The sequence below is a fragment of the Pelodiscus sinensis genome, chromosome 16 (genome assembly GCF_049634645.1).
Source record: "Pelodiscus sinensis isolate JC-2024 chromosome 16, ASM4963464v1, whole genome shotgun sequence".
In the NCBI taxonomy this organism is placed as follows: Eukaryota; Metazoa; Chordata; order Testudines; family Trionychidae; genus Pelodiscus; species Pelodiscus sinensis.
In genome coordinates, this window is record NC_134726.1 from 32,362,679 (window position 1) to 32,389,443 (window position 26,765).

General features: G+C 51.5%; 1 protein-coding gene across 16 annotated transcripts in view; it reads right to left on the reverse strand.

Annotated features, from left to right (window-relative positions):
- MAP2K3 (mitogen-activated protein kinase kinase 3) overlaps positions 1-26,765 on the reverse strand; it is a 96,906-nt gene that overhangs the window by 13,432 nt on the left and 56,709 nt on the right. For 4 of the 16 annotated variants that reach the window (XM_006112928.4, XM_014581312.3, XM_075899702.1 and 1 more), the window contains 3 exons: positions 11,236-11,268; positions 9,732-9,801; positions 7,444-7,492 (listed from right to left, as the gene is read on the reverse strand). In XM_006112928.4, the coding sequence (XP_006112990.1) occupies positions 7,444-7,492; positions 9,732-9,801; positions 11,236-11,268 (152 nt within the window). The other 12 variants (XM_075899708.1, XM_006112929.4, XM_075899704.1 and 9 more) reach the window with 9 other exon arrangements.

Genomic DNA, 26,765 nt, shown 5'->3' on the forward strand with positions numbered 1-26,765 from the left:
CCCCCTCTGCACTGCTGCTGCTTTTGATACAGAAGCAGCAAGGGGGGAGGGTAGTGCGTGTAGTCGACGACACGTGGACATCCCTAGTCTAGGCACCGCTGGTGAAGTTACTCCTCAAGTGGCAGACCTGTACCGTGGGTTCCAGGTTTCATACCCATGGACCATTGTGTCTGTAAGTAGGTCAGACACCCAACAACTTCATCTGAGCGAGGGCCAGGGCAGGAGATGCTGCAAGCGTGCCCTTTCCAAAAGTGCTAAGCAGCCTGTTTTTCACTTGTCCCACCACAACTTTCCTATGAGAAGAAACACGGTGGCACTGCCATTGGGCATGCCCAGCCTTGCTGGAAAGCAGCAGCGTCCGGTTGAGACCGGCTCCGTACGTGTTGTCACCATGGCACGGGAGATACGACCATGCAAAAGGAAGACATCCCCCGCCCCTTAGGCCTAACAGCATCCAGTGGGTTGAAGTCTGACTTGAGAGCCTCAGAGAACCTCCTCCTCCCCAGACTCCTGGGAAGCTGGCTATGTCCCAGCTAACTGAAATGCATCAAAACATGAACATCTCCCCACTAGGGTTGCCAGATGGTTTAACCAAAAACACCAAACCACTCCCCAGCCCCAAAAGACACACAAGGAAAAACATTCTGTTGAGGAAAAAAGGGGGAGACCAAAGTTTTTGAGCAAAAGAAAAAAAAAGAATAGGACCTCGACAGCAGTTAAGCAACAACAACAAAAATTAAAAAATCAGCATGGCCCCTTTAAGAAGAGGCTTTTTTTTTGCCAGCAGTCATTTTGTTTTTCTTTCCAATCACAAGACAAGCCCCTGTGGAACCAGGTAAGCGGGGTGAGGGGGGGTGTCTGGCAGGGGACCCGAGGGGCTCGGGGGCTGAATGTGTTGTAGGGTAGCCAGGTGTCCGGTAGTTACCCGGACAGTCGGGTATTTTCGCCTCCTGTCTGGTTTAAAAAAAAAAAAAAAAAAAAAAAAATCAGAAAATACCGGGCATTTTAGGTGTCCGGTATTTTCTGATTTTAGGTGTCCGGTATTTTCTGATTTTTTTTTTTTTTTTTTTTTTAAACCAGACAGGAGGCGAAAATACCCGACTGTCCGGGTCAATACCGGACACCTGGCAATCCTACTCCCCACGTGAATCCACAGTCCCACTACACCCGAACTGCAGTCAGTGACGTGGGGGCCTGTGCCGGGCTTTTGCCTCGACTGGCTCGGGGACAGTTCACCTCGACAAACTCCCAACCGTGGAGGCAGCATGGACTGGGCCAGCTCTCCACCGCAGGGTGGGCGTCTGCGACGTTACAGGAGTCACAGACGTCAGCGCACGCAGATTTCACTGGGAGAGCGGCACCTCGCTTGCTACTCAGCGTCCTCGGAAGCCTGCAACTGCGCTGCCAGGTTATCGCCTTGGTAGGCAATTTAAACTAGGGAGGTGAATGGTTAACCAGGTGAGGCTGGATCCAGACCAGAGGGGCCAATCCCTGCTCAAAGTAGGGCCAACCCCAAGTGAAGTTTGTTACGTTACAGCTCGTTACCAGGCAAAGCAGGATTTAAGCAGGGGAACGTAGCTGGTGAAATAGGACTCTTGCATGGCTGCTGGTGATGGCAGAATACCCTCTTCTCCCTCCCCGGGTCTCTCCTCCTTTCCATCTAGGTATTATATGACCATCGTCACCCTGGTATCTATGCACCTCACAGCTAGGAACGGATTTTATCCTTGCAACGCCCCTGTGAGGTAGGGACATGCGAGCCCCATTTAACAGACAGGGAATGGAGACCCAAGGCAGATTAAGTGACCTGCCTAAGGTCATGCAGGGTGCATGTGCCCAAGCTGATTCCCCCCTCTCGAGCCCACCCCACGGCTCCATCTGCTAGATCGGCCTTCTTCCCCTACGTGTTCATGGGCTGGCTTCTACCCCGAGATTTTTGCACACACCAATTCAGCACCATAGAGACCAACACCTTCCTCACGCCCAAGACCTGTGCGAGGAAGCCACGAGCACTCCTCCGAGCCGGCTGAAGCCCTCCCTTTGCCAGGCAAGATTGGAATGGCCGCAGGTTTTGCTTTGGTCTTCAGGAAATCAACTATTTACATAGGTGAAGTGATGAGGAAGGGTGGGTAAGGCAAGACGTTTGTTACCCAAGAGGGGGCTCTGCTCCCGAAGCAACACCTGACAGTTACACCCAGAGCGGAGGGGGAACCCTGCTGGGTGCTGAAGAGCAAAGCCCATGATGAAGCTGATGGTGCCCAGCCATAAAGAGCCCTCTTTGCACTCGACACCAGGCTGTGTCAGAGGAGAGCTCTGCTGCGTGCTACATATTAACCCCGAACACAGGCCAGTAAATCCAGATGTCTCTGGCACCCAGATGGTCCAGGAAGCAGGGGAGTTCCACGCCTGAGCTCAGCCATAAGGCATGTATTGCCCAGCAAAGGAAGACGCCAGCCGCTTCCCCCGCAATGAGCACATCCTGGAAGGGGACAGGCCAGCAAACAGAGCGAGGTAGGCCGAAGACCTGCGCAAATCACAGCCCAAGGGGGCTGATGCCACCAGACGCAGATGCAGCCACAGGCTCCCCGGAGAGCGTCCGCACTGCCTCTGCAGCAGACGTCCAGCAAGCACTCCAATTTATTCAGGCATTCGCATGAACCACTTCCAAAAGCCACTCCTTCCCTGGGAAGGACCGAGGGAGTTCCCCGCACAGCGCTCTGCCAGGATCGTCCTCCCCGCTGCTTGCCATGGTCTGAGCTCCCACCCGCCAGGATGACTAACCCCCTCCATGCTGGGCCAATGCCCGATAGGGTGGTTTAGGGTCAGGGTGTGAACATGTAACCGATGAGCCTCGTCAGTTAACCTTCACGGTTACTCACAGGCTTCACCTGGCGCTGCTGCCTCTGTCTCAGAGGAAGCAGCACAGGGGGAGCTGGTACTCGCAGGGTGCCGGCTTTTAAGAGACAGCAGCGAGGGGGTGGGGAGGCAGGCAATTCCACGGAAGCTGGTACCTGCCTGCCCTCTCCTCTCCCAGCACGGCTGCCTCTGATACAGAGGCAGCACCACAGGGGGGGCATGGGAACCGATACACATGGAGAGACAGCTTAAAAGCCACTTCCCTGCTGGGTGTAAACACAAAACCACTGAAAATGTCAGCGGTTACGTTTACCTAAATAAACGCATTTTAACTTCCCTATTTGGGGTTAGCACAGGGGTCACAAGGCACATTTTTTATTGGTTGTGATGACACACTCGACTACAGGGGTTTCAAGGCACAATCGCAAGGTGCCTCAATGCTTCCTCTGCCCAGGCTGACTCCCTGCCTCCTGCTGCTCCAGTTTCAAGTGCAACCAACACCAAAATCCCTGCGTCCCAGGGAGCCAAAACAAGACTCCTGAACACAGCAGGGAAGAAAGGGGCCCGTTGGCATGTTCATACAGCAGCCTAAGGAGGGGAAAGGAGCTGCTGGCATCTGCCAGAGAGGGAGGGGACATTAATGTCCAGCCAGTTCCATCAGAGCTGTTTGCATGAAAAGCAGGTGGCAAGTGCCATGTAATGCTGCATGCTCAGAAGCATCTCGGGTCCCTAAACCCAAGGGGGGCAGCCTCCAGGTCTGCACTGGGACTCCCGTCCACACACCCTGATTGGCTTGGGAGTTGGAGAGTGTGTGAAGTCTTTTCCCCCCCACCTGGAGAGAATCGCCAGCTGTTTTAACAGCTGGCAGTTCCCTCTAGGCTCTGCAGAAGGAGGAGACTTTGCATGCTTACCCCTGCCTCCAAGCCAATCAGGACCTGCAGGTGCAGGGAGCATGTGAAGTCCCTCGCTCCCTGCCCCCGCCCTGCCAGGGGCACGCAGTGGCTAGAGAGAACCACCAACTGTTTTAAAACAGCCAGCAGTTCCCTCTGATGCCGTGTACCCCTGGCGGGGGGAGGAGACTTCACGTGCACCCCCATCCCCAGGACTCGATTGGCCTGGGGGCTGGAGGGCAGCAGGGTGGCTGTGGGACAGATTCACTGGGCCAGATCTGGCCTGCAGAGTCTGTCTTGCCCACCAGATTTAAGATGAACTGAGCATGCTCAGTAGCTCTGCTGAAGCCACTGCCCTTCTCTGTGCCCACACTATACGTAAGTTTCTGCTAACTACATTTTACAGTGGGGTTAAAAAAGGGGCTAAGCAGAGGAAGGGAGCAAAACTGACTGGGCAGGCAGGTGAAGCAGCTGCACGCAGGGTTAGAAAATCTAGATCTTGTCTGTCTTGCCACTCACCCGGGGAGAAAGGTAAGCAGCTAGTTTTAGCTCTTCTGCAAGGCACTATTTTTAGCCCCCCCTGCAAACAGTCTGACATAGCCCCGAGAGGGCTAGTAACAAGAGACCCAACTAGCAGAGGCAGCAACTATTTCCAGCTGGTGTTTTTCACTAGCTCACAAGGCATCGCAGGGTAAATCCAAGGGAGACAGGAGAGGAAAGGCGTGGAGCCACGGAAGGGTTATGGTGCCAACACCCAGGCATGGCTTCCCTTTAGAGACCTGCAATGAATAGGCCTGGCAATCAGCAACACAAGCAGGGCTTTGTTAGGGAGCGTGCACTGAGCTCATGCCGACTGACTGCAGCTCTGTGCACGCTGGGGGTGGGGACCTTCACCTCGGGGTGAGGTCACATTCTGTCCCTTCTGCAGAGCAAGCTCACTCCCTCACACAGGGCTGCAACGCAGTCCACTGGCCCTGTGAGAAGGCAAACGTTGAAGCAGGCCACACATGCCATGTTGCCCTGCAGGGACTGCCCGCAGAGAGAAGAGCCCTACTACTGCTGCCAGGGGAGGCAGAGCTCACATCTGGGGGCTGAGAAAGGAGGGCTGTAATACCAGTCCTGCAGGTGAGGGATCAGGTCTGTTCTCTGCAGCCCACGGGTTTTGTTTCAGGAGCACAAGAGCTTTGCACATGCACAGCAAAAGTTTCTATCCTGAGGGGTCCCACGGGTTCTAATGAAACAAAGCTGCACCTACATGGACATTAATCGACCCAAGTGATGACGGCATTCAGCCGCATGGCTAGTGCCTTGCAGACAGATGCACGGCTGACCATTGGGAATACTCCCGAAGGGTGCAAGTATCAATAGAAAGTGTGAAGCACGCTGGGTGCAGCGCGCCACCATTCTATGCAATGTCTTCGGGAGAAATTTTTCATGTGTGTTGTGTGACAGAAATGACTTGCCCAGGGATCTCTGGAAACTAAGGGTCAAGTTCCCAGCATGCAACTTTCTCCAGCCCATAATGTTACCCATAGCTCATACTTTTCATGGTTTTTTTTGTTGTTTTTTTTTTTTTTTTAAAGTCTCTCAAATCCACACAGCACATTTGGCTGTCTGCTATCTGGGACAGAAAGAGGGAACCCGCCAAGCTCGGCTCTGTTCTCATGAACTCTGTGGGGCTGATGGCGTAAAGGAGACAGACTAGGGCCCAGAAGATCCAGTTCTGTCACCGATTTTCTGTGTGATCTTGGACAAGCCTCTTGCCCTTCTCTGTCCCTCAGCTTCGCCGTGTAGAAAAGAGACAGAGACAATCAGGGATGTGAATGGGTAATGGTTAATCTGCACTCAGCAGCCCCACTCTGCGTGGGGCCAGAAGGAGCAGCCAGCACCGCCTCCTCCCTGCCCCCTCTCCCAGGCTGGAGCAGCTCCTGCATGCAGCTGGGGTGGGGGAGATGCACTCCAGCTCATCTACCTTTTAATGGGTTAACTGATTAAGCACTGCAGATAGCTCAGTGGTTTGTGCATTGGCCTGCTAAACCCAGGGTTGTGAGTTCAACCCTTGAGGGGCCATTTAGGGGTCTAGGGTAAATCTGTCAGGGATTGTACTTGGTCCTATTGTAAGGGCAAGGGACTGGACTTGATGACCTCTCAAGGTCCTGTCCAGCCCTATAAGAGGGATATCTCCATATATTTTTTTTAACTGATTGAATGGGATTTTACATCCGTAGAGACAATGCTGCTTCACCTGAAGGTTCCTGTCTGAGGCATAACATGCCAAAGATGTATTATCTACACAGCCCTGGTGATGGCCCCCACCTCTGAGGTGGAGGGGTGGCTAGGCTGAAGGTGGGTGCATAGGACAGCAAAATGGGGGAGGTATTTTGGGCAAGCTTCCACCTCTCACACTAAGGGGCCAGAGGATCCCCGCGTGTCCACGCACAGAAGACAACAACATCTCTTGGTGCTGCCTTGAAGGGGTCCTGCCCGAGGCACCGCACAATGGGGTGTGTCAGCCTGGTCTGGATTAGGGATGGAAATGCGCCTTTAAAATGTTAACCAGATACAATTTTAATCATTTAACTGGTTAAATGGGGACCAGACAGCCCGCAGGGGCCTTCTCCAGCCAGCCAGGGTCTCCCCGAGCTATGTCATGCTGCCGTGGGCCTGGCCGGAGGCCTCCCCAAACACAGCAGGGCAGGGGCCTGGTAAGGGTGATGCTTACTGGGTAACCGCTTAACCCTTTCCATCCCTGCTCTGGAGTTCCGAAGACCACAGGATTTTGCAGTCCTGCTATACAGATTCCTTGCCCACCTCCCGCTAGAATCACTGCTGGGGTTATTCCTTTCCATGCTGGAGAACAAAGACTCCACTCCAGCTGGCCTGTGAGCTGCATCATCCCATTGCTCGGACTCTCAGCACCTACCCCAAACTGGATGGAGTTCTCCGGCCTGTGCCATGCAGGGAGTCAGGCTAGAGGATCGGAATGGTCCCTTCTGGCCTTAATAAATTGCTCAGCAGCACTGGGCAGTGTCTCAGATTTTACCACAAGGTTCACTAGCTCCCCATCCCATTCAGTCATTCACCTTCTACACCAGTGAGGGACAAGCTTTGGCTCCCAAACTCCTGCCCAGGGATGCTAGGCCCCTGCCCCTCCCCTTCCTTCGCCCCTCTGCTCGCCATGCTACCAAGCTCCTGCTGGGCAGCGCAGTGCCACATGCCGGGGTGCAACGGGTAACAAGGTTGGGGGATGGAAGTGGGGGGGCTGCAGGTCACGGAATGGGGAGCAAGGGGGTTAAATAAGGTGGGGGGGTCAGAGGTCAGGTCACACCTGGTTGTTAGGGGAGGCACAGCCTCCCCTACCCACCCTCCATATAATATTGGAACCCTCATGAGGCTCTCAGGCCAAAAATTCTCTCTCTTTTTCTCTCTCCTCTTCTCCCCCCCCCCCCCCGGTGTAGATACTCTTAACTGCTGGAGAAGGTTTTGCTGACTGAAAAAGGAACCCATTTGTAGAAACACCCCCACCCCAGAGGCAGCAGGAGACACGTTGCTACCAGACCGAACTCAATGCTCTTAGAAAAAGCAAGACCAGCTCTCTGGACATTTGACAACTGGTGAGACAGACAGACGGATCTGACAAGTTCAAGTAGTGAAGCGCAAGCCAGGACCGGAAGAAGGAAAAACCATTGGAACGTACTTTATCTCCAATCGTAATGAAGGTTCTGGAGTCCAAATTCCTTGGAGGCCTGCATGGAGGGGGGGGAAGAGAGAAACACATTACAGCACACATCCCCGACCTCCTTGCCACACCACAACAGAGTGCAAATTGTCCACATCCCACGGTCCTCTACAAATACAGGCTTCTCTCCCACCAGCACATACGTAGCTTTCCTCACGCACGGCGCTTCCACGCAGGATTCAAGCCATGCACATGCACCAGCGTCTGTTGGGGCTGAGCCATAGCCCACCAAGAGGAGTCAATTACTTCAGGTGAGCAGCCAAGCAATGGGACAGAGAGTCTCACTCCAGGAGATCAGCCAGAGACACCGATGTAGGAGTCTAAGATTTCATACTGGACTAGACCAGCCAGTCACACCATGGCATCTACCCATCCACACGACATACAGGATGAAAACCCCAGCTCCAGAAGAGAGAAGCTATTTTCTAGATGAGATGATCTTTCTGCGGAAGAGCCCGTTTCACACACCCCTGACATGCGAGCAGGCAGAACATTTTAGTGGCATTATGCTGTAATGGACACTAGCTAGTTGAATGGTTTTTTGGGCGGTTCCTTACTAGGGATGTAAGTGATTAGTTGACTATCCCATAAACAGAAGCTTCTCAGATTAGTCGCATCACTGGTCGACTGTTGCTTCCCCCACCCTTGCTGCCTCTATCAGAGAGAGGCAGAAATGGGGGGGGGGGGGGAGAAAGCAGGAGCCAGTGCTGGGGGAGCCAGCTTAAAAGTTGGTTCCCCCCAGCACCATCTCCACGGGAAGCAGGGGAGATGAAGGCAGAGCAGAAACGGCGTGAGCAGGAACTGAAGCCGACTCCGCTTGTGCCGCTTCTGCTGCGAGTCTGCTTTTGAAAAGTACAAGAGCCCCAGCATTTCAAAAGCAGAAGCCCCACAGGGACCAACGGGGAACTGGCCCCGCACTCCCTGCAGAGCTTCCTTTTGAAATATACAAGAGCCTTGTCAGGGCGCTTGCTTCTGCTTTTGAAATGTACAAGAGCCCTGCTGGGGCTCTTGTACATTTCAGAAGCTAAGGGAGAACCACAGGGAGTGCAGGGCCAGAAGGGTCCCCCAGTGGTCCCCCGCTCCCTGCAGGGCTTCCGCTTCTCAACTGTAGCAGGAGCCCAGTAGGGCTCTTGCTATAGTTCAAAGGTGGAGGTGCCCTTATACACTAATCGAATAATCGATGGAAATCCCATCGATATTCAATTAGTTAATCTAAATTTAACACCCCTATTCCTCACTTGTTTCTATCCTTCACCTTCCATTATTGTTAAAAATCGATTTTAAAATCTAGGTTTACTTTCCACACTCATGCGTGGTTACTTCCCCTGCTCACTCGCAGCCCCAGTTGGAGAATAAGAACAGCCAGTAAGTTTAGCCTCCAGGTTCTCATTTGCTAACACAACGTCTGTCTCCAAGGAACAGTTTCATCCCAAAGAAAAAGCTCTGAGCCACTCTAAGCACATGGAATATTTCTGTTACTGCCCGGCTGGAGCAGCTTGTCAGTGGCCCAGAGCCTGGGCTCAAAGGTACTGACAGCAGCCCTTTCTTCAGGAGCGCTCTAGGTGTGAGGACGAAGACGGGCCGATCATGGTGCATTTACACATTAGGCTTTTCCCTATGGAGAATTGTATGTTGACGGGAGCATATCTGAATGAGCCTGGGGGTTTTCCAGCTTGTGGCCTCTGCTCAGGGCAGTTTCAGAATAAGCCAGGTATGGTGTGCAAGTCAGGACAAAGGGCTGGCAGGGTCTTGTACGTGTCTGTGCTTTTCAAAGAGCAACTCCCAGAGTAAACAGGGGAGAGACACATTCCAAGTGGGCAACAAAGGCACCGGGCAATGGCAACAAACACAAGATATTCTGTGCCCTCCTTCTACCAAGGCATGATTTAAATTAACACCGATGCAGCAAGATTCCTTCAGCCCATTAAATAACGTTTCCTAGTTCTGATGCCAGCAGCCAGCTCACAGGTCCCAGGGTGCTTCTACGCTGAACATGCACAAAACTACAGCACGTCATCGAAATCAGTGGCTTGCTGCAGGGATTGGTCACCTCAGAAGCCAATGCCACTGCAAGCCAGACACTGAGATGCTACCACAACATGGAGGGAAAGACTTGAAAATAAAAGAAAGTTGGACTTCTAAAATTGAAACGGGACATTCCTCTTGCACTGGCCCATCATTAGTCTGAAATCTCAAGGCAGACTTGCAGGAACATGGAAAATCAGAACTCAGCAGCAGCAACTTACGTTGGGTTCACCACAGGTTGCTTGATGGGGACACATGTTATTTTCAGATCCCGTTTTTTCTTGCCTTTCACTGAAAGAAAAAAAAAATACATCCAACAGCTACAGACAGGTCTGTTCAGTCCTTCCTCTACCCCCAAACTTCCTCCTGCCCTGCATGAACAGACTGGCTACTACAAAGCTACTGTCCAACTCCATGGCCACTTGAACTCCAGGGCTGGCTGGCTGCTTTTCACTATCGCTTGATCCAAGCAGAAGAGAAAGAAATTGGAGGGGGTTGTGCCAGATCATTTGGCCTCCTAAGGGAAACCCATCTAGCCTAGTCTTCTGCACTGCTGCTCCTTAGTCTAGTCTTTTATTCCTCCTCTTCCTTGTTTGGTGGCTTCCTCCTCCTAACTCTCGAGGGCAGCCTAGGTCACAGCAGAACGTAGCCAGCAAGAGACACTGAAGATCAAGTTGGCAGGGAACGCTCACTTCACCACCCTCCCGTCACTTATGAGCCTAAGGAATAGGGTTACTCCAGCACAACTGGGCTTGGAAGGGCATTCCAAATGGACATGGGGTGCAAGGAACCAGATGCACCAGCCTTCCGTTTCCAGGGAGACCAGAGTCCTGATTGTTTCCTGCCTTGCATCTTATCAACATCGCTAAGAAGCGAGTCTAGTGCTACCAGCTGTAGGTGAGACCACGGCAAGGGTGAACGCTGTCTCTGTCACAAGTGAAAGCAGGCCGTGGGTCTCATCACAGCCATTTGTCTGCCTCACAGAAGGCCAGTGTAGGACTAAGGATGTTAAATTTAAATTAATCAACTAATTGAACAGGCGATGTAATGCATTGATTATTCAATGAGTTGATAAATTACATTAAATTAATAGAGATTGCCCAACTCCTAGAACTGGAAGAGACCTTGAAAGGTCTTGAATCCAGTCCCCTGCCTTCACAGCAGGACCAAGTACCATCCCTGATGAATTTTTGCCCCAAATCCCTAAATGGCCTGAGTAAGGATTGAACTCACAACCCTGGGTTTAGCAGGCCAATGCACAAACCACTGAGCTATCCCTCCACCCTACTGGCTCTTGCTACATTTCAAAGGTGGAAGCACCGTGGGGAGTGCAGACAGCAGGGGACTCAAACAGTCCCCCTCTGGTCCCGCTTTTGAAATGTACAAGAGCCCCCACTGGTCCCGTGCTCCTGATGGCACTTCTGCTTTTGAAACGTAGCAAGATCCCTGTTCTTGCTACATTTCAAAGGCAGAAGCGCCACCAGCTCCCCACTGCACCCCTGCTTTTAAGCCAGCTCCCCTCAGCACCGGATCCTGCTCTCCCCCCTGCCACTTACTGCCTCTCTCTGAGGACATCAGCATCTGAGGACATCAAGACTAAAAGGGGGTGTGGCAAAGGAACTTGGCCAAGCTCTGTGAGATCACACTACTCTTATTAACCTTGGTGTACTTTTTTTAAGTGCCTTACACAGATCAGCTAACTAAGTCATTTTACTGGGCACCTACCTTGCTTGGGAGACTCAAAAGATCTTCTGGGATCTACCAAAAAAAAAAAAAAAGAGGGAGGGAGGGAGGGAGATTAGATCAGTTTTAATGGAGTAGGACAAGGCCTAGTACAGATCGAGCCTTCATGCTGCTGGGTAACAAAATTCACTCCAGCACGCAACACACATCTGGAAAGGAAAGAGGCCCGGGTTGTATTTTCCACAAAGGTAGGAGATGCTCACGAACAGAGCTGCAGCAGAAGCAGCGATCAACCTATTGCAGGATTTTTTCTGCCCAACTTGGCAGACTGCAGTAGGCATGGAAACTGCAGCCTGAAGTGGAGGCTCTGCAGAAGAGGACATGAAATAAGCAGAGCTCCACTCCCTTGCGTTATGAATTCACCAGGCTGCTTGATACGGGATCTTTTGGCCACATGAGGTCGCCACTCCATTAATGTTACACCACAGAAGCCCAGATCCCATTGGCCCAGGGGGTCCATCCATCTACCAGATCCTACACAGGGGTAGGGAACCTATGAATCCAGTCCCAGGCTTGCTTTGATCTGTCCTGCAGTGAGGCTCAGAGCTCCCCACTGCAAAAGGGCAAGCCAGTGCATGTCTCCCAGCCTCGGGGCTGGAGCATGAACACAGGCTCGCTGCGCTGGTAGGGGAAGCACAGAGCCTCAGCATCCCCCTCTCCCCTCACAGGGTTGCAGCGTCTGAGTTTGTTTTTTGGGATTTTTTTTGTTTTGTTTTTACTGCTTAGTCAAGGGCCAGGTCAATGAGGTTTCGGGGATTTTTTTTCCCCCTCCTTTTGCTGCTCACTTGTGTGCCCCCCCACTGATCTCAGTGGCCCCCGGACCATAGCAAAGTTCCCCACCCCTGTCCTACAAGATTCATTCAGTGCAAGAGTATCACTGACATCATCCAGGCGGAGCTAGTTGGCCGCTAGTGCGAGGTTTCACCCCGTGTTTTAAGGACACCGACCTGATTATTGTGAAAGTACAAACAGGAAGACTGAGGTTTGCTGCCAACAGCTTCTTTAGCACACTGTGACCTAGAAGATGCCCTAAGAGAGGAGTGCTCTAGTGACCTGATGGTTGGAACTCTCTCTCCTGCTACGAGCAGCTGAATGGCCCTAGGCATGTTACAACCTCCCTGCAAAGTGGGAATGGTACCCACCCTCCTGGGGACAGAGTCAGTTTGTCCGGGTCTCTGAACGCGATAGAGGGGGAGGAGCGCATGGCGGTAACAGGACATCGGCGTCAAAGGGCAGCAAGGCTGCCGGGAGAGGAGATTCCTGCAGTAGCGTTAACGGAGCCAGAGAGGCAACGGCTGCCACAGCCCTCTGTGCCCCGACCAGACAGAGGAGATGTACAAAATGTTCCCAGCACGAACACGGCTGCTGTGCGTGTCACCAGCTGGCACCAGGCACCCCTGACAACAAGATCTCCCCTCCCCCCCGCAAACCTCAGCCTCGCTCATGGCTCAGAACCGGGAAGGGAGGAGAAAGCAGATCTGGAGGTGGCCGCTGAGCGGCTGCGCTAGATTCCAGCCCCTAACACCCCAGTCAAAGAGCTTCAGAACGCCACCTGCTTTCCCAGCACGCTGGAGGACGGCTCAGAACAGTGCCAGGAGGGAAACTTGATAGGGACCACCAGAGCAGAGGACCCACTAGATATCAAGGCCTCCCCTCCACCACCTCCTGCATTTCATCTCCCCAGCCCCAGCGTCCCATGGCACAGCAGCCGGCTCACATTGCAGGCCGCCCCTGCCAGCCTGGTGGTGTGTGCTCGCCCACCGACTTAGAACGCTGGGCGAGACATCTCCCGCGGGTCACCCAGCTGCAGCTTGGACTCAGGCTGCTGAGGGTCCCCCCAGAAAGATGCTCTGGTAGCAGCTACGCCAGGAGTTGCCCGTTGTGCAGGCTGGGTTAATGTACGACCATCCATCCCACTCAGCGGGGTACCTGCCCCAGTCCAATGGAAAGGTTAAGGCTCTCCCCCCCACCCCCGCAGGTGTGTTCTCTACTTCTATCCAAGCCCTGAGGAGACCCTCTTCCTGCCACCTGTCAGTTTTGCTCCTAGACTTAACCAGAGCACAGCTGTGCAAGGCAACCACCTCCTTTCCCCCTCCCACACCCAGTACGAAAGCACACTGCGCTGGCAGCATTCCCATCCTGTGCCACTGAGGGAGATGGGCTCACGCAGTAGCCTCTTATTACAAGCCTCGCCTTCCCCATCACGCACCGACAAAGCCAGCCTGCTGGCCGGCGCTCATCCCACCTTTATTCCCGTCGTGCCATTGCAGCACTCCAGAGAAGGAAACGATGGCAGCCAGTGTCACCGCGAAATCCCCACCAGAAACCTGCAGCCCTGGGAGATGGAGGGGGGCTGTGTACCCAAGCACGCGCAAGTTCGCTGACAGACCTCAACAGCAAGCAGCCAGCTCCTAGCCCAAGAAGCTCCGCTGGCAAGCCTGCCTTCTGCCTCGCAAGCCATCAGCACGGCAGCAGACACGGCTTCAGGTTTGCAAGCGTGCAGCTTCCCCCCCCCCCCCCCCCCCACACACACACACACCCACCCTGCTGGAACCCAGCTGCGTGAGGGAAGCTATAAATAACCCTGGGAGATTTACACGCTGATGATACTTCTCTGAATACTTGCTGGGGTACCATAGGAGCAAACGCAAAACAAAGCACAAATCCATTCACCAGCTCTGAGAAGGCCCCAAGCCACATGTTCCCAGGCTGGGGATGTTAGCGACTAGTCGACTATCCAATAAGCAAGTGCTTATCGGATCGTCAACTCGACTAGTTACTCCCCCCACCTTGCTGCCTCTATCAGCAGCAAGGGGGGGCAGGAGCCGGTGCTGGGGTGAACTAGTAAAGCTGGTTCCCCCCCCCCGCATTTCTGCGGGGGGGGGTGGGGAGGGAGAGGCGCAGCAGGAAAGGGCACCAGCGCTTCTGCTTTTGAAACATACAAGAGCCCTGTGGTGCGCTTGTATATTGCAAAAGCAGAAGTGCTTCAGGGAACACAGAGCGAGCAGGGACTCACGCAGCCCCAGCTCACCCAATGCTCTCTGCAGCACCCGCTTGCTGCCTCTCAGAGGGAGCACAGGAGCCGGTGCTGGGGGGAGCCGGTTTAAAAGCCAGTTCCCCCCCAGCACGGTCTCTGGGGTGCCACCTCCCCCCACGCCCTGCTGACACTATCAGAGGCAGCAGGGGGGATGGGGATGCTGCTGGGAAGCAGCCCCTGTCCGCAGGGGTCCCAGCAGGGAGCTGGGCTGGCCACTATGAACAGGGGCAGCTGAACTCAGCACAACCCGGGACCAAGCAGTCCCAGCTTGCGCTGATCACTGCACCTCTGCATTTTAAACGTAGTAAAAGCCCAGCAGCTCTTACATTTAAAATGCAGAGCCGCAGCTCAGGTGGCTCTGGAGTCGGCACGAGCCGGGATTGCTCAGTCTCGGCTCGAGTTGGCGGGGGGAGCTGCCCCCGCTGCGGACTGCAGAGGTGCTTTTCGACTCATCATATAGTCGATACAAACGGTATCGTTGCATTTTAACATCCTTATTCCAGGTGTCGAGAGCTCACCCCACAACCACAAACTGGAGCTCACTAAAGACAGCTCAGCTCCCCTCTCTGCTACACCCATTTCACCGACAGCAACAGCACACAGAACGCACCAAGATCCACAGCTTCTCCGAGCACTTCATTTTGGCCTTAAATCAGCAAGAAACTTTAGCACGTGCTCCAAGTTAAGCGCATGCTTGAATCCACCACTACCTAGCCCTTCAGTGGAATTTTTCCAAATGGGCTTAAATGCTATGGGAGCACAAGTCCGCTTCGCTCTCGGAGGGCAAATTCACTCTGAGTGGGACATCAAGCAGTCCTGTGGCACCTTAGCGCCTAAGAAATGTATTAGGTCGTGAGCTTTTGTGGATAAAATCTGCTTCATCAGAAGAGTTGGAGGGGAAATTATAGAACCTGGGGTATACAGAACAGCAAAAGAAGTTACCTGTCAATTGTAGCAGCAGGGTTAATTAAGCTAAAAAAAAGTCAGCATGCCTGGAAAATCCCGCCCTTGAGTTCATACTTAAGCTCCAACAAAAAGAAGGGATTTCAGTGCTTTGCTCAGTCCAGGCCTTTTAGGAAAACTCTGCCTCCTTACCCACAGCCCCGAAAATGAAACTGCATCTTTGTCCAAAAGGAGCCCCCTTTGCTCCACACTTCCTGCTGTGTGTCTTCACCCATTCCAGTTCACCGATAAAGGCCGGGCAAGCCTCCCAGAGCTAATTTAGATGGAGTGAAGTTCCAGGTCTCAGCCTGCCATGCACAGGACAAACTCCAGCTCCAGCGACCAAGCTGCCGCTCAGCGATGCCGTTCTGCGAGGGAGGACGGGACCTTCGAAGAAGATGCTGTCGCAGCTGCACAGGGGACCCAGCACCTTTGTGATCCAGCAGGGAGCCCCAGGCTATACAAAACACCAGCCTCCATTGTCTTGTGCCTGCAAATAAGAGCAAGGCAACATCTGCTGCACGCCCCCAGGAGATACCCACATGCCTTTATAACTATTATTAGCAGGTGCATTGCTCTGATCCGTGGGCACAAAAAGGGAGGCTGGTGTAAGGCCCATTGGGAGTCAGAGCTGAAGGCGGCTGCTAAAAAGTCTGTCTCCACTGGAAACTGAAATGAGCCAGATCTGGTTTAAAAGCAACTACTTTGCTTAATCCTTCTGCTGCCCATTCACCCCGTATTGCTCTGAAGTTACCATAGTAACTACCAGCAGCATATACAATGCTGCTTCTATGCTGCAGGCTTCACTGAGGCTTGCAGCTGAGTCTCTTGGACTCCAAGACCTGAGATCAATACCCTACTCTGCCACAGCCTTCCCGTGTGACCTTAGGTAAGTCACTTAGTCACGCTGGCAATATTCCCTTTTATCTTTACCATCCATGTGTAGATTTTTTCCATCCAGGCGCAGAATTAATTTTGTTATGTGCACTGAGGCATGTGCGAATGTGCTGGGCGGCACTGGAATCTCTCCTGAGTGGCCACACAAACGCACAACTTACAGGGAACACTGCTCTCTGAGTATGTCCACACTGCAGTCTCACACAAACACACACACACAGTAGGCCCGTGCCAGGCTCGACCGACACACACACACACAAACAGCCCATGCCAGGCTTGCAGCTGCTCAAGCGAAGGAGTTTTTTTTTTTAATTGTAGAACAGAGATTCAGGCACAGGCGGTAGGCACAGGAACCCTGTGACATGGGAGGGTCCTAGCCCGAGCATCTGCACTGATATTCAACAGCCCCATACACCCCAGTCAGCTGGCACTGGCCAGTTCCGGGTGTCTAACTGCAGTGTAGTCATACTCTGTGCCTCAGTTTCCCATCAGTAATGTGGAAACTATAGCACAATGTTTTTGCACAGACAAACTCACTTAAGACTGATGCACCTGCTACTCAGTCCAGGGGTGGGCAGGGGGAGGGTGTTAAAAACAGACTGAAAGAGGTAGCTCTCAGAAATGTTTTCAGTGCAAATGGTGAAAATCCCACATGTAAACATCCCTGCCCCTCACTCTTCTAGAGGACAAGCACGGGACCCCTCTGAACTGGTGAACCTGGGGGCTTTGTTGTTTCTGTAACCCTTTCCCGCCCCTTCCCCTAAATGTAGCTATTTGGTGCAGCTCAGCAACACGATACCTCTGTGCTGAATGGGCATGTGCAGGAATGACCTACTCCCGTAAGCGAATGCTGCAAAATATCCCTACACTGGTGTGACTGTTCCCCTTGTCTAGGCACGCCCCAAAGAGACTTCCTGGCTCAGATCTGAAAATCATGACTGAACCAAAGTATCGAGAAGAAACTAGCAGGCTCTGCACCCAACTCCCTTGCTCCAGTGGTGACGTTAACACCGATACAAACTAGGGACGTTAAAATGCATTTGTTTTGGTAAACGTATAACAGCTGAAATTTTAAGCCAGCTCTCCCCTGGCGCTCATGAGGTGCCAGCTTTTAAGAACAGGTCCTGCGGAGGGGGAGGGGGAGGAGAATGCAGCTCCACATAAGGCAGCACATGCAGGCTGGTTTAAAAGCCCCATGTGTACCTGGCTCCTGCCTGCCCTAACGCTGCTGCCTCTGATACAGAGGCTGTAGTGTGGGGTGGAGCAGCTGTGTGTAACCCTGAAGGTTAACCGATGGTTAACCATTTACACTATCACATCCCTAATACAAACACACCCTCAGCGCTCACCGCCAGTCACACTAATTACCATGTGCACAGCTGCTACAACACACACCGCTCACATGGGGGCTGGCGATCTGTAGCTGGTTCCCCCCATTCTAGCTTGATCCTTAGTGCTCTCTCCAGGCCAGGTCTAACAATATGGCTTTACTGTAGCCATGTTGGAAGGCCTGTGCTAGGCCTGAACCAAAGCCGCCTTCTGTAGCCAGACTGAAGAGTAGCAGCCATTACTGTAAGGCCTGGAGGCACACACTCACAGTTCCATCTAAATCAGGCATGTCCAAAGTCCGGCCCGCGGGCCAATTGCGGCCCGTGTTCCGGTTTAATATGGCCCCCCAGGTAATTTGGCAATATCTATCTTTAATGGCCCCCAACAAATCCATATGTGTTGAGATGAATACATTGTAAAATCTCAGTTAATGTCAGTTGGTCTAAATCAGTTAAATATATTTGTACACAACATGTATACTTGGTGTTATGTTCCTGTTCATATTTTTTGAACTTAAAAGTTGACTGACAACCTTTATTACCAATAATATGTAATGTACTTTACAATGTTCCTGACATATATTTCAGCTTCCTGGATTTTTTTTTCATCTGGCCTTCAGATATGAAAGGCAGAGTGATTTAACACCTGTTTAGATTTGTCATCCATGTGACGAAATGAAAAGTATGCCGTTTGCAATAAACTTTGCATAAAATAGTTAATTTGCATTTAATTTTAATGGTTCAAAGAATGTCAGGCAAAATGGTCGGCCCTCACGCATGTTCACTTCATCAAATCTGGCCCTCTTTGAAAAAAGTTTGGACACCCCTGATCTAAATTGTATTGAAAAGTGTCACACCAGGCTGTGAGGAGGGGACTTTGCCCTGATAGCTCCCCCACTGTCACCAGATAAAGAAACAGATCTCAAGATGGGTAAAGAAAACTTAAGTCACACCATTCTGTCTGGCAAGAAACTGCTTATCAATAGAGACTGTTGTGGAATCCTCTAACACAACTACCCTTCTACCATCATCCTATGATCAGTCACTACACTTTCCTATTGTTTGACTGTGTGATCTCTGATTTGTAACGTTCTGTCTGCTGTATAATTAATTTTGCTAGGTGTAAATCAATTAAGGTGGGGTATGATTGGTTAGGTAATTTTGTTACGATTGGTTAAGCAAACTGGTTACGGTATAGCTAAGCAAGACTCAGGTTTCATTATATAAACTGGGGTTTAAGAAGAAGATCATCAGAAGTAACAGAAGGAAGAAAAGGCTGGAAGAGGCCCGGGGGGGGGGGGGAGGGGGAAGACCTGGAAAAGAACTCACTTCCGAGACACAGCCTAAGCCCAGAGAGAGACTGGTATTGCCTGGCCAACAGAGGAAGTCTGCCTGCCTTTATCAGGATTTGTGAGCATGACACTGTGTGCTTAGCACGTGCATTCTGCTTGTTTAGGAATTGTCAATCAATAGAGGATAAGCATATTACTGTGTGAGGCTCTTTCAGTGGCTAAAGATCCTGCAAAACCTGCAGGAAAATGTGCCCTGAGCCCTAGGAATCGGGTAAGGGTGGGTGTATAAATTAATAGGGTTGCACCTTGAGCCCTAGGAACTGGGTAAACGTGTGTGTCCCTACAGCGTGGAAGGGAGAGAGAAATGTGTGCAGGTAACACAGGAGAAACCGTAACCCTCTGGTGCAAGGGCTCTCTGTGCATTGGCTGCAGTCTTTTCTTCCAGAGGCATAAAGCACTCTTCATAAGCCCAATGCTAGGCCAAAAGCAGACCTCAAAGCAGAGACCCGCTCCAACTGGCTGGAAGGACCCCCAGGGCACTGCCGTAGCAGAGCTGGGGTATTCTCTGTAAGCACAAGACTTGGACAGCTGAGTGCCAGGCACTGCTCTAGGTAGCGTAGCTGCACTGTGAATGCCCCTCAATGAGCCTATGGACACCCCATTTCAGGCCAAAGGAAGGGGTGGGAGGGGGAAGAACTTTTTAAAGACAGTGGGATGAGAATTACAAAACTCTGCAACTCAAGACCTTCCATCCTGACCAGCTCCCGGCAATGCATCCATTTCCAGCCCCAGCAAGTGGCTACATACCAGCTCTGAACCTTGTGTCATCTTGATTACCTATCTCTCCCACATGCTTCAATTCCAACCAGGTTTCCACTAGAACTAGAAACAAATGCTTCCTGTTGCCTGAGAACCCTGCATTCATCCCAGCTCCTTGACTTCTAGCACTAAAAGCTTGAGAAACATGGGGCTGGATTCTCAGCCAGAATAAACCGGTGCAGCTCCAACCGTCGTCAGCACAGCCACATCGATTTACGCCAGCCAAGAACTGGGCCCACGTGCCGCAAGGATCACGCCAGAATTCAAATGAGGCAAAGAGATGGTCGTCAGAGGGTACGTCTAAGCTACATCCCTCTGTCGAAAGAGGGATGTAAATTAAGCAAATTGAAAGTGCAAATGAAGCAGGGATTTAAATATCCCACGCTTCATTTGCATAATTGCATCTCAGTGCTTTTTCGAAAAAAGGGTATTTCAAAAGTGAAAGCGCCGGCTAGATGCAGTTCTTCCGAAAAAAAAAAAAAGCCCTTTTTCGAAAGATCCTGTACTTTTCATTATTTAAGGAGTATGGGATCTTTTGAAAAAGGGAAGGGTCTTCAAAAGACCCACATCTAAACGGCACTTTCACTTTAGAAATACCCTTTTTCTAAAAAGCGCTGTGATGCAATTATGCAAATGAAGTGTGGGATATTTAAATCTCTGCTTCATTTGCACTTTTGATTTGCCCAATTTACATCCCTCTTTCGACAGAGGGATGTAGTTTAGACATACTGAGAGTGATGTGATTTCAGGGAAGCAGAGCTCAAAAGGTTCGTGAGCCTCATCTAATTCTGCCAGCTCCAGAGAAACTGTCCAGCAGCCAGGCCCTCATTACCTGCTGCCTTAGGGACCACCAGTAAAGTGTTCTTGAACAGTTGCAACTCTCTTGATGCGATGCTACCGACAGGAAACCATCATTGCAAATAAGGAACGGGCATGCTGATGACCATGTCCTTGAACGCTGCTCTGAGTAGACCTACCACTAGTCGCAACAGTATAGGAGAAAAGTGGTCACAAATTCCTTGTGTAAAAAAGAATTCCAGTCCCCAGTACGTCACCAAAGTGGCATCTCTGCACCCTTTATGCTGAGAGGGGAATTATTTCCCTTCCTAGAAAAAGTCACCGACTGAATTTCTCCTGTCATAACCTTGATAAAGTTAACATCCTCCCTGCCCACAACTGTGTTTCCTGGAGCGGTTTAATTTGACCTCCGTGTATGTGTGGTACCTCTCCCAACGGGCTGACGTGGGTGGAACCGAGCAGGGAAAATCTTAAGAACTGTAAATAAAGCTATTTGACTGAGCTGACCTTTGAAATGCTACCTTTGCTGCCTCACAGCCTCTGTACTCCCATGTGCCAGCCCAAGACACGGCGCAGAGGAAAGACAGCAGCACTACAGAACCCTACCATACACGGGGAACCGGGAAGAGAACTGAAGCATTAACAAGACTGGTGGCTTGAGGGTGGGGGAAAGGAAGTTAGTGATACCTCGAGAGGGTTTGGTTTTGCATCCAACACGTTCTGTTCAGTCAGATTGCTGATTTGGGCATGAAAAAAAAAAAAACACACACAAAAGAAGGAGGTGGCTAGATGGGAAACCCGCTGTTCCATCCAAGCCACGAAGGAACAGTAAGATAACAGTCTGCTTTAAAGGCAAGATAACAGATCAGGTGACAATCTCCTCACATAAAGACGAGTAGCACCTTAGAGACTAACAAAGTAGATAGTAAAAACTTTAAAAAAACCAATGAATCGTCTAGCAGCACCTAACAAAATACGTAGATTGTATCATGAGCTTTCATGGGCAAAACCCACTTCATCAGATGAGCCGGAGTGGGGAGGGGGACAGGAACTCAGCATTTATAATAGAAGAAAGGGGGAGGGGTACCAGTCAATTGTAGTGCCGGTGCTAATGAGGCTGAGTGGGCGGGGAGTGTTCCATACTTACTTTGGATGTAAATGAGGCGTTAAATGTGTGGAAGTCTGGCATTATCATGGGATATCCAGTTAATGTCTTTGTTCAAGCCCAGGTGAAGCAAAGACACAAGAGTTGCCTCCCTGCAGAGAAGCCAGGGCAATATTTGCACCATGCTGCAGCCTGAAAAGAGCAATCCAAGCAGTGGAAAAAGAACACTGAGTGGAGTCGGTAACCCCCCCCCCCCCCCCCGAGGCGTTTCCTATGAGAAGCTGGCTTTGTTGCATTTTTGCAGAAGTTGAAAACAAGGCACAAGCAGTGAACCAGGAGGAGGAAAAAAGCAGTTCATAAAAAGCCCCTTCCAGTCAGAGCCGACTGCAGACCAAAAAAAAAAAGTCACCTGTTAACCTATGCTGAATCTCAGCTCTGAACAGCAGCAGGCTCCAAGTTGGGCACTCAACTGTAGTGCAACAGGACTTGTGCAAAAACACACACAGAGTTGTGTTTGGCAAATGCTTAAAAGAGGGAAAAAAGACAAGCTTAGCTGCAGATTTTTCTGTCCTCATGCCGGCCTGTGCACCTACAGCTGGTATTGCAACCCAATGCATGCAAGTTTCCATTAGCTTTCAAAATAGCTACCTGGCCACAAATAGAGAGCCCCTCCGAGCAAGGACACAAAGCAAAACCACACGGAATGACATAACAAAAGTTCCACAACCCCTTTTGCCATTTGAATGGCTCTTTAGATCTCCCCGATACGTGTTTTGGAAATTGCAACATATACCTTGTTTCTTGTCCATGGTTTCCAATTCCCAGAAATGAAGAACAGAAACGGCACGCCTTGAAGCAGTTGGTGGAAGGGAGCGGGTGGGGGGGGGGGGGGATGTCTGCAAGATCCACAGCGTTTGCTGCAAAGAGTACCGCTTATTTTAAAAAAGCACGCATGGTACAAAGTATTCAACAGCCCTTTCCACCGATCTCTCTTTCCTGCCCTCCACACCCCATGCACGGACTAGATGCAATTAGATCATTCTAAATTTTGTAGCAAAAGAGTGCGCGAGAGGAAAAGAGAGACATGGCAGCATACAGAGTTCCTCCACAGGCAGCTGCTGAAGTTGGCCCGTTTCAGCTCAGATTACACTTGAGAGCAGTTGTAAAAGCTGCAGCCGTGAAATAGCACATGATGTCAAACAGGAAACTGGACGGGAGCCAGTTACGGAGGCCATAGAAGTGCAGGAATTTTAAAATGCATCTCCCCCCCCAAATCAGGGCACATTTCTGGACAAAGTAGGTTGTTAAATCCAAGCTGGATTTTAAAAGGCAGCTCTTACAGATGCACCCCTTCAAAACTAAAGGTAGTTTTAGAACAAGGGCAATGTTACACAGTGAAACCTGACAGCTGTGGAGACAGGGTAGTATCAGGTCTCCCTGTTAGTTTTTTAGGTCACCATGCATGGCCATGGGGCACAATGCGAGAACAGCGGATTAAAGTTCTATCCTGGTTCCCACCAAGCAGCAGGGATCCTACACCACACAGCACAGACCATTACTGGAATGGCGTGTGCTTCATTTGAAAGACCAAGCAGTCCCTGGCAGCTTGCATTCCAACTGAAACAAGCTACACACAGTGAGAACTTGTCAAAAGGAGAAAGAAAATGCAAGACCAGGCTGATCAACATAAAGCTGTATGCGCACATACATTTCCACTTCTCAAAGGGCCTTCGCTGAATGAAAATCTTATCTTGCAAACCAAAAACGTAGCTCTCGGGAGGCTGTTTTAAAATCCACACAGCTGTGCAACGACAACGTTCCTGTTCACAGAAAATGCCTTGCCCTCCTAGCAATCCACTCGTAGGGTTGCCAGGTGTCCGGTTTTCTACCGGACAGTCAGATTTTTGGGCCCTCTGTCTGGTATTTTCTGAATTTTTTTCTGGACAAGTGCAATGTCCGGTATTTCCTGGTTTTCAAGCTGGGAGCCGGATGGAAGCTTGGCAGGGGCAGGAGGAGTGACAGAGATGGGGCGTGATCGGCGCTGGGAGCCCTGGTTGCGGGTGAGGAGGAGGAGGAAGACAAGCCCAGTGCGTGGTGGAGCCACAGCCGGACTGACTTGTGCGGGACGGGAGCACCCGGAGATTTGCACAGCCCGGGCCAGTCCTGCTCCCCGCCAGCTGATTCACTGTCCTGCCCCCTCCGCCAGCTCTGCATCCCGCTGGCCAGTCCCTCTCTCCCCTCCCCACACCCCAGCCCCCGCCAGCTCTGCTGGCAGTTCCTGCTCTCTTCCCCGGCCAGCACCGCTGCACCCCCCGCCAGCCAGTTCTCCCCTCAACTCCCCCAGCCAGCTCTGCCCCACTGCCCCCCCCCCCCAATATCCTGCGGCCAGCCCCATTCTGCCCGACCCCCCCACCACCACCAACCAGCCCTGCTTCCTGTCAGCTCCCGCATCTCCCTCAGCCAGTCCCACTGCCCCCCCTTCCTGCTCCTCCCCCCATGAAGTGTGTCTGGTTTTTTGGGGTTTTTTTTTTAAAAATGACTACCTGGTAACCCCAGCAGTGATCCTATCTGACTACCACAGAGATTTAAACTGAGGAGCAACTTGCTTTCCCCCCCCTCTTCCCCGGTTCCAAACACCCCCAGCCCCCATGCTTATCTGGTTCTGCAAGGCACAAAATGGTCTTGGAATCTTTTTTTTTTTTTTTTTGCTCAACAACTTTGGTCCCCCCCCCCAAACATAATTTATTCTCAGTGGGTTTTTTTTTGGGGGGGGGGGGGGGGGGGGGGGAAGAGTTCGGTATTTTTGTTTCAACCATCTGGCAACCCTACCTACCAGAGCTTGCAGTCTGGCCCACACTGTGTCAGCAATAAAACTAAATCTTTTTGGAGCAGGCAAGTGCCAGCTTCTGCAGCGAAGAACAGCAAATGATTGCCATGAATAACAATGCAGTGGAGGGGGCGGGAAGAAGACTCAAAGATTTGTTTAAAATTAATAAGAGGAAGGTGCACCAAGTCCTGCAGTAGTTACATTGAAGGAAGCCAACTTCAACACCACTGATTATGGTCAGGGTACATGTCCGCTGAGAGAAAGATGCTTGCATTTATTTATAGAGCAGGTGACAGTCAAATTACTGTGCTTCTGGCAACTATTACCACAACAAATAGTGGAAACGTTGTTCCATTACAATACCAGGACGACAAGGAGGACCTCGGGGGTGGCATCGCAGAAAGAAAAAAAAAAAAAATCACGGTGCCTATAAAGGAAGGGGCGGAGGTAGCAGGAGCTGCAGTATTTTTACACCCGTGTATGTAAAACAACAGGTGCCGAAACATGTTTATTCTCTCCTGTCCCTCAAACCAGACTGACCAAAGCCAACTCCGGTTCCCGTTCTTACGCACCTGATTCAAACTTTGAGAGGCACGTGCTTTTATTGGTTTCCACCATGAGTCAGCCTGGGAAAGAGAGTGCACTAAGTTCCTTCTTTACCTTACACTAGGAATAGAAAGATGTGCCTCAGTCACTCATGAAATGTTCGCTAGTTGTGCGGACAATGCTGGACCATGTGCACCAAAAGGAAGAAAGGTCAGAGATGGAGACAACTCTACATGCTTAACAAGATTGCTCTAATTTTAAGCAGCATTTATAGCAGGAGTGGGCAACCTCAGGCCTGAGGGCCGCATGTGGCCCCCGGCTTGCCCAGATCCGACCCCTGAGGCTCAGCGCCTCCCCCCTGCATTGGGGAACCTGTGCTGCCACTCCAACCCCCTTCCTGCCCCCCCACAGAGCTGGGCAGATGCTCCGGATCTACTTTCTAATGCCCAGATGAAGCTGAGAAAATTTCAACCTTAGTGAATGAGAAGAACTTGAGAAGAGTCTCAGTCAATGCTTTAGTTAGTGAGACGGATACTATTGTCACAAACTACCAGTCTAAAGGATTGAATGCTCTGCAGACTCCTACACTACAAAGGATGCAAAGTAACTTGACATGCATCATCCAACATTTACTGCTCTGCAGTTAGGCCCTGGAACAAAAGGTATTTTAAAGTTTTTTAATGTTACTTAAGCCATGTGATGTCCAACACATGAGCGAGTAAGGCATCCAACATTTCTCAGATGGGTAAACTGTGGCACGGGTGGGTTAAAAGGTGTTGCCATCCTGCCAGTCTGCTCCAACCAGTAGACAACACTGCAGCCTTCTTGGCTGTCAAAGTCCACGCTACCTCGTGTACATTGTCAACGCTCAATAAGTGGAAGAGCACACTCTAAACACAGTAGTGATCTAAAACAGAGCTTTCTCCCCCAACAAAGGCCTGTTCCACCACCAATCCCTTCTAAATAACTGCAAGCAAATATGCCTCTGGAAATACTGAGACAGGGTTCATACCTAATCAAGGATAATTGAAGACACATGTGGACGATGCAGAGGCTTTGGAAAGACTCAGAAAGAGTAGTAATGGTTAGCCCTTTAACACCAACAACTTTAGCATGGTAAGAAGGGTCCCTTTTCCACCCCTTAAATGTTTGGGAGGGAAACAGATTAAGAGCAGGGATCCTAGATAGCAGATAACTGAATAATCAATCGTGTAATCACATGAAATCTTAGCAGTTCCACAATTATTCAATAGTCCTCAGTGGCAGGGCCGGCAGCCAGTGTGCTCCCAGACCCACTCCCAGGGAGCCCCCTGCGGCCCTGCACTGCTGTCCGTATCAGAGGCAGCAGCACAGGGTGGCAGAGGGAGCTAGTCTCCGAGGGGAGCCAGTTTAAAAGCCAGCTCCCCATGCAGACCGGCTGCCTGCTGCACCGCGCTCTTAATAGAGAGGCAGCAGCAAGGAATGGCAACAGCACCGGTCCGTGGAGGGGGAGGGGTCTTAGGTTGGCCCCTGTGCGGACAGGAACTGCTACCACAAAGCAGCCTCTGCCCACAGCGGGCCCAGGCTCACTGCAGACAGAGGCTGCTTCATGGGATGCAGAGCAGCCTGACTGCAGGGTGCTTGGGGCCACCATGGACAGAGGCTGCTTTGTGGCGGCAGCCCCTACCCATGGCAGACCCAGGCTTGCTGCGGACAGAGGCTGCTCCGTGGGATGTGGACTTCGGCCCACCATGGACAGAGGCTGCTTCGCGGCAACCTCCCCTGCCCTTCCCCTTGCTGCCTCTGACAGAAGTGGTAGTGCACGGGGTGGGGGCAGGCAGCAATGCAGAACTGGGGAGGAACCAGCTTTTAAGCTGGCTCCCCCCTAGCACTGGCTCCCCACCTTGCTGCCTCTGATACAGAGGCAGCAAGGGGGGGAGGG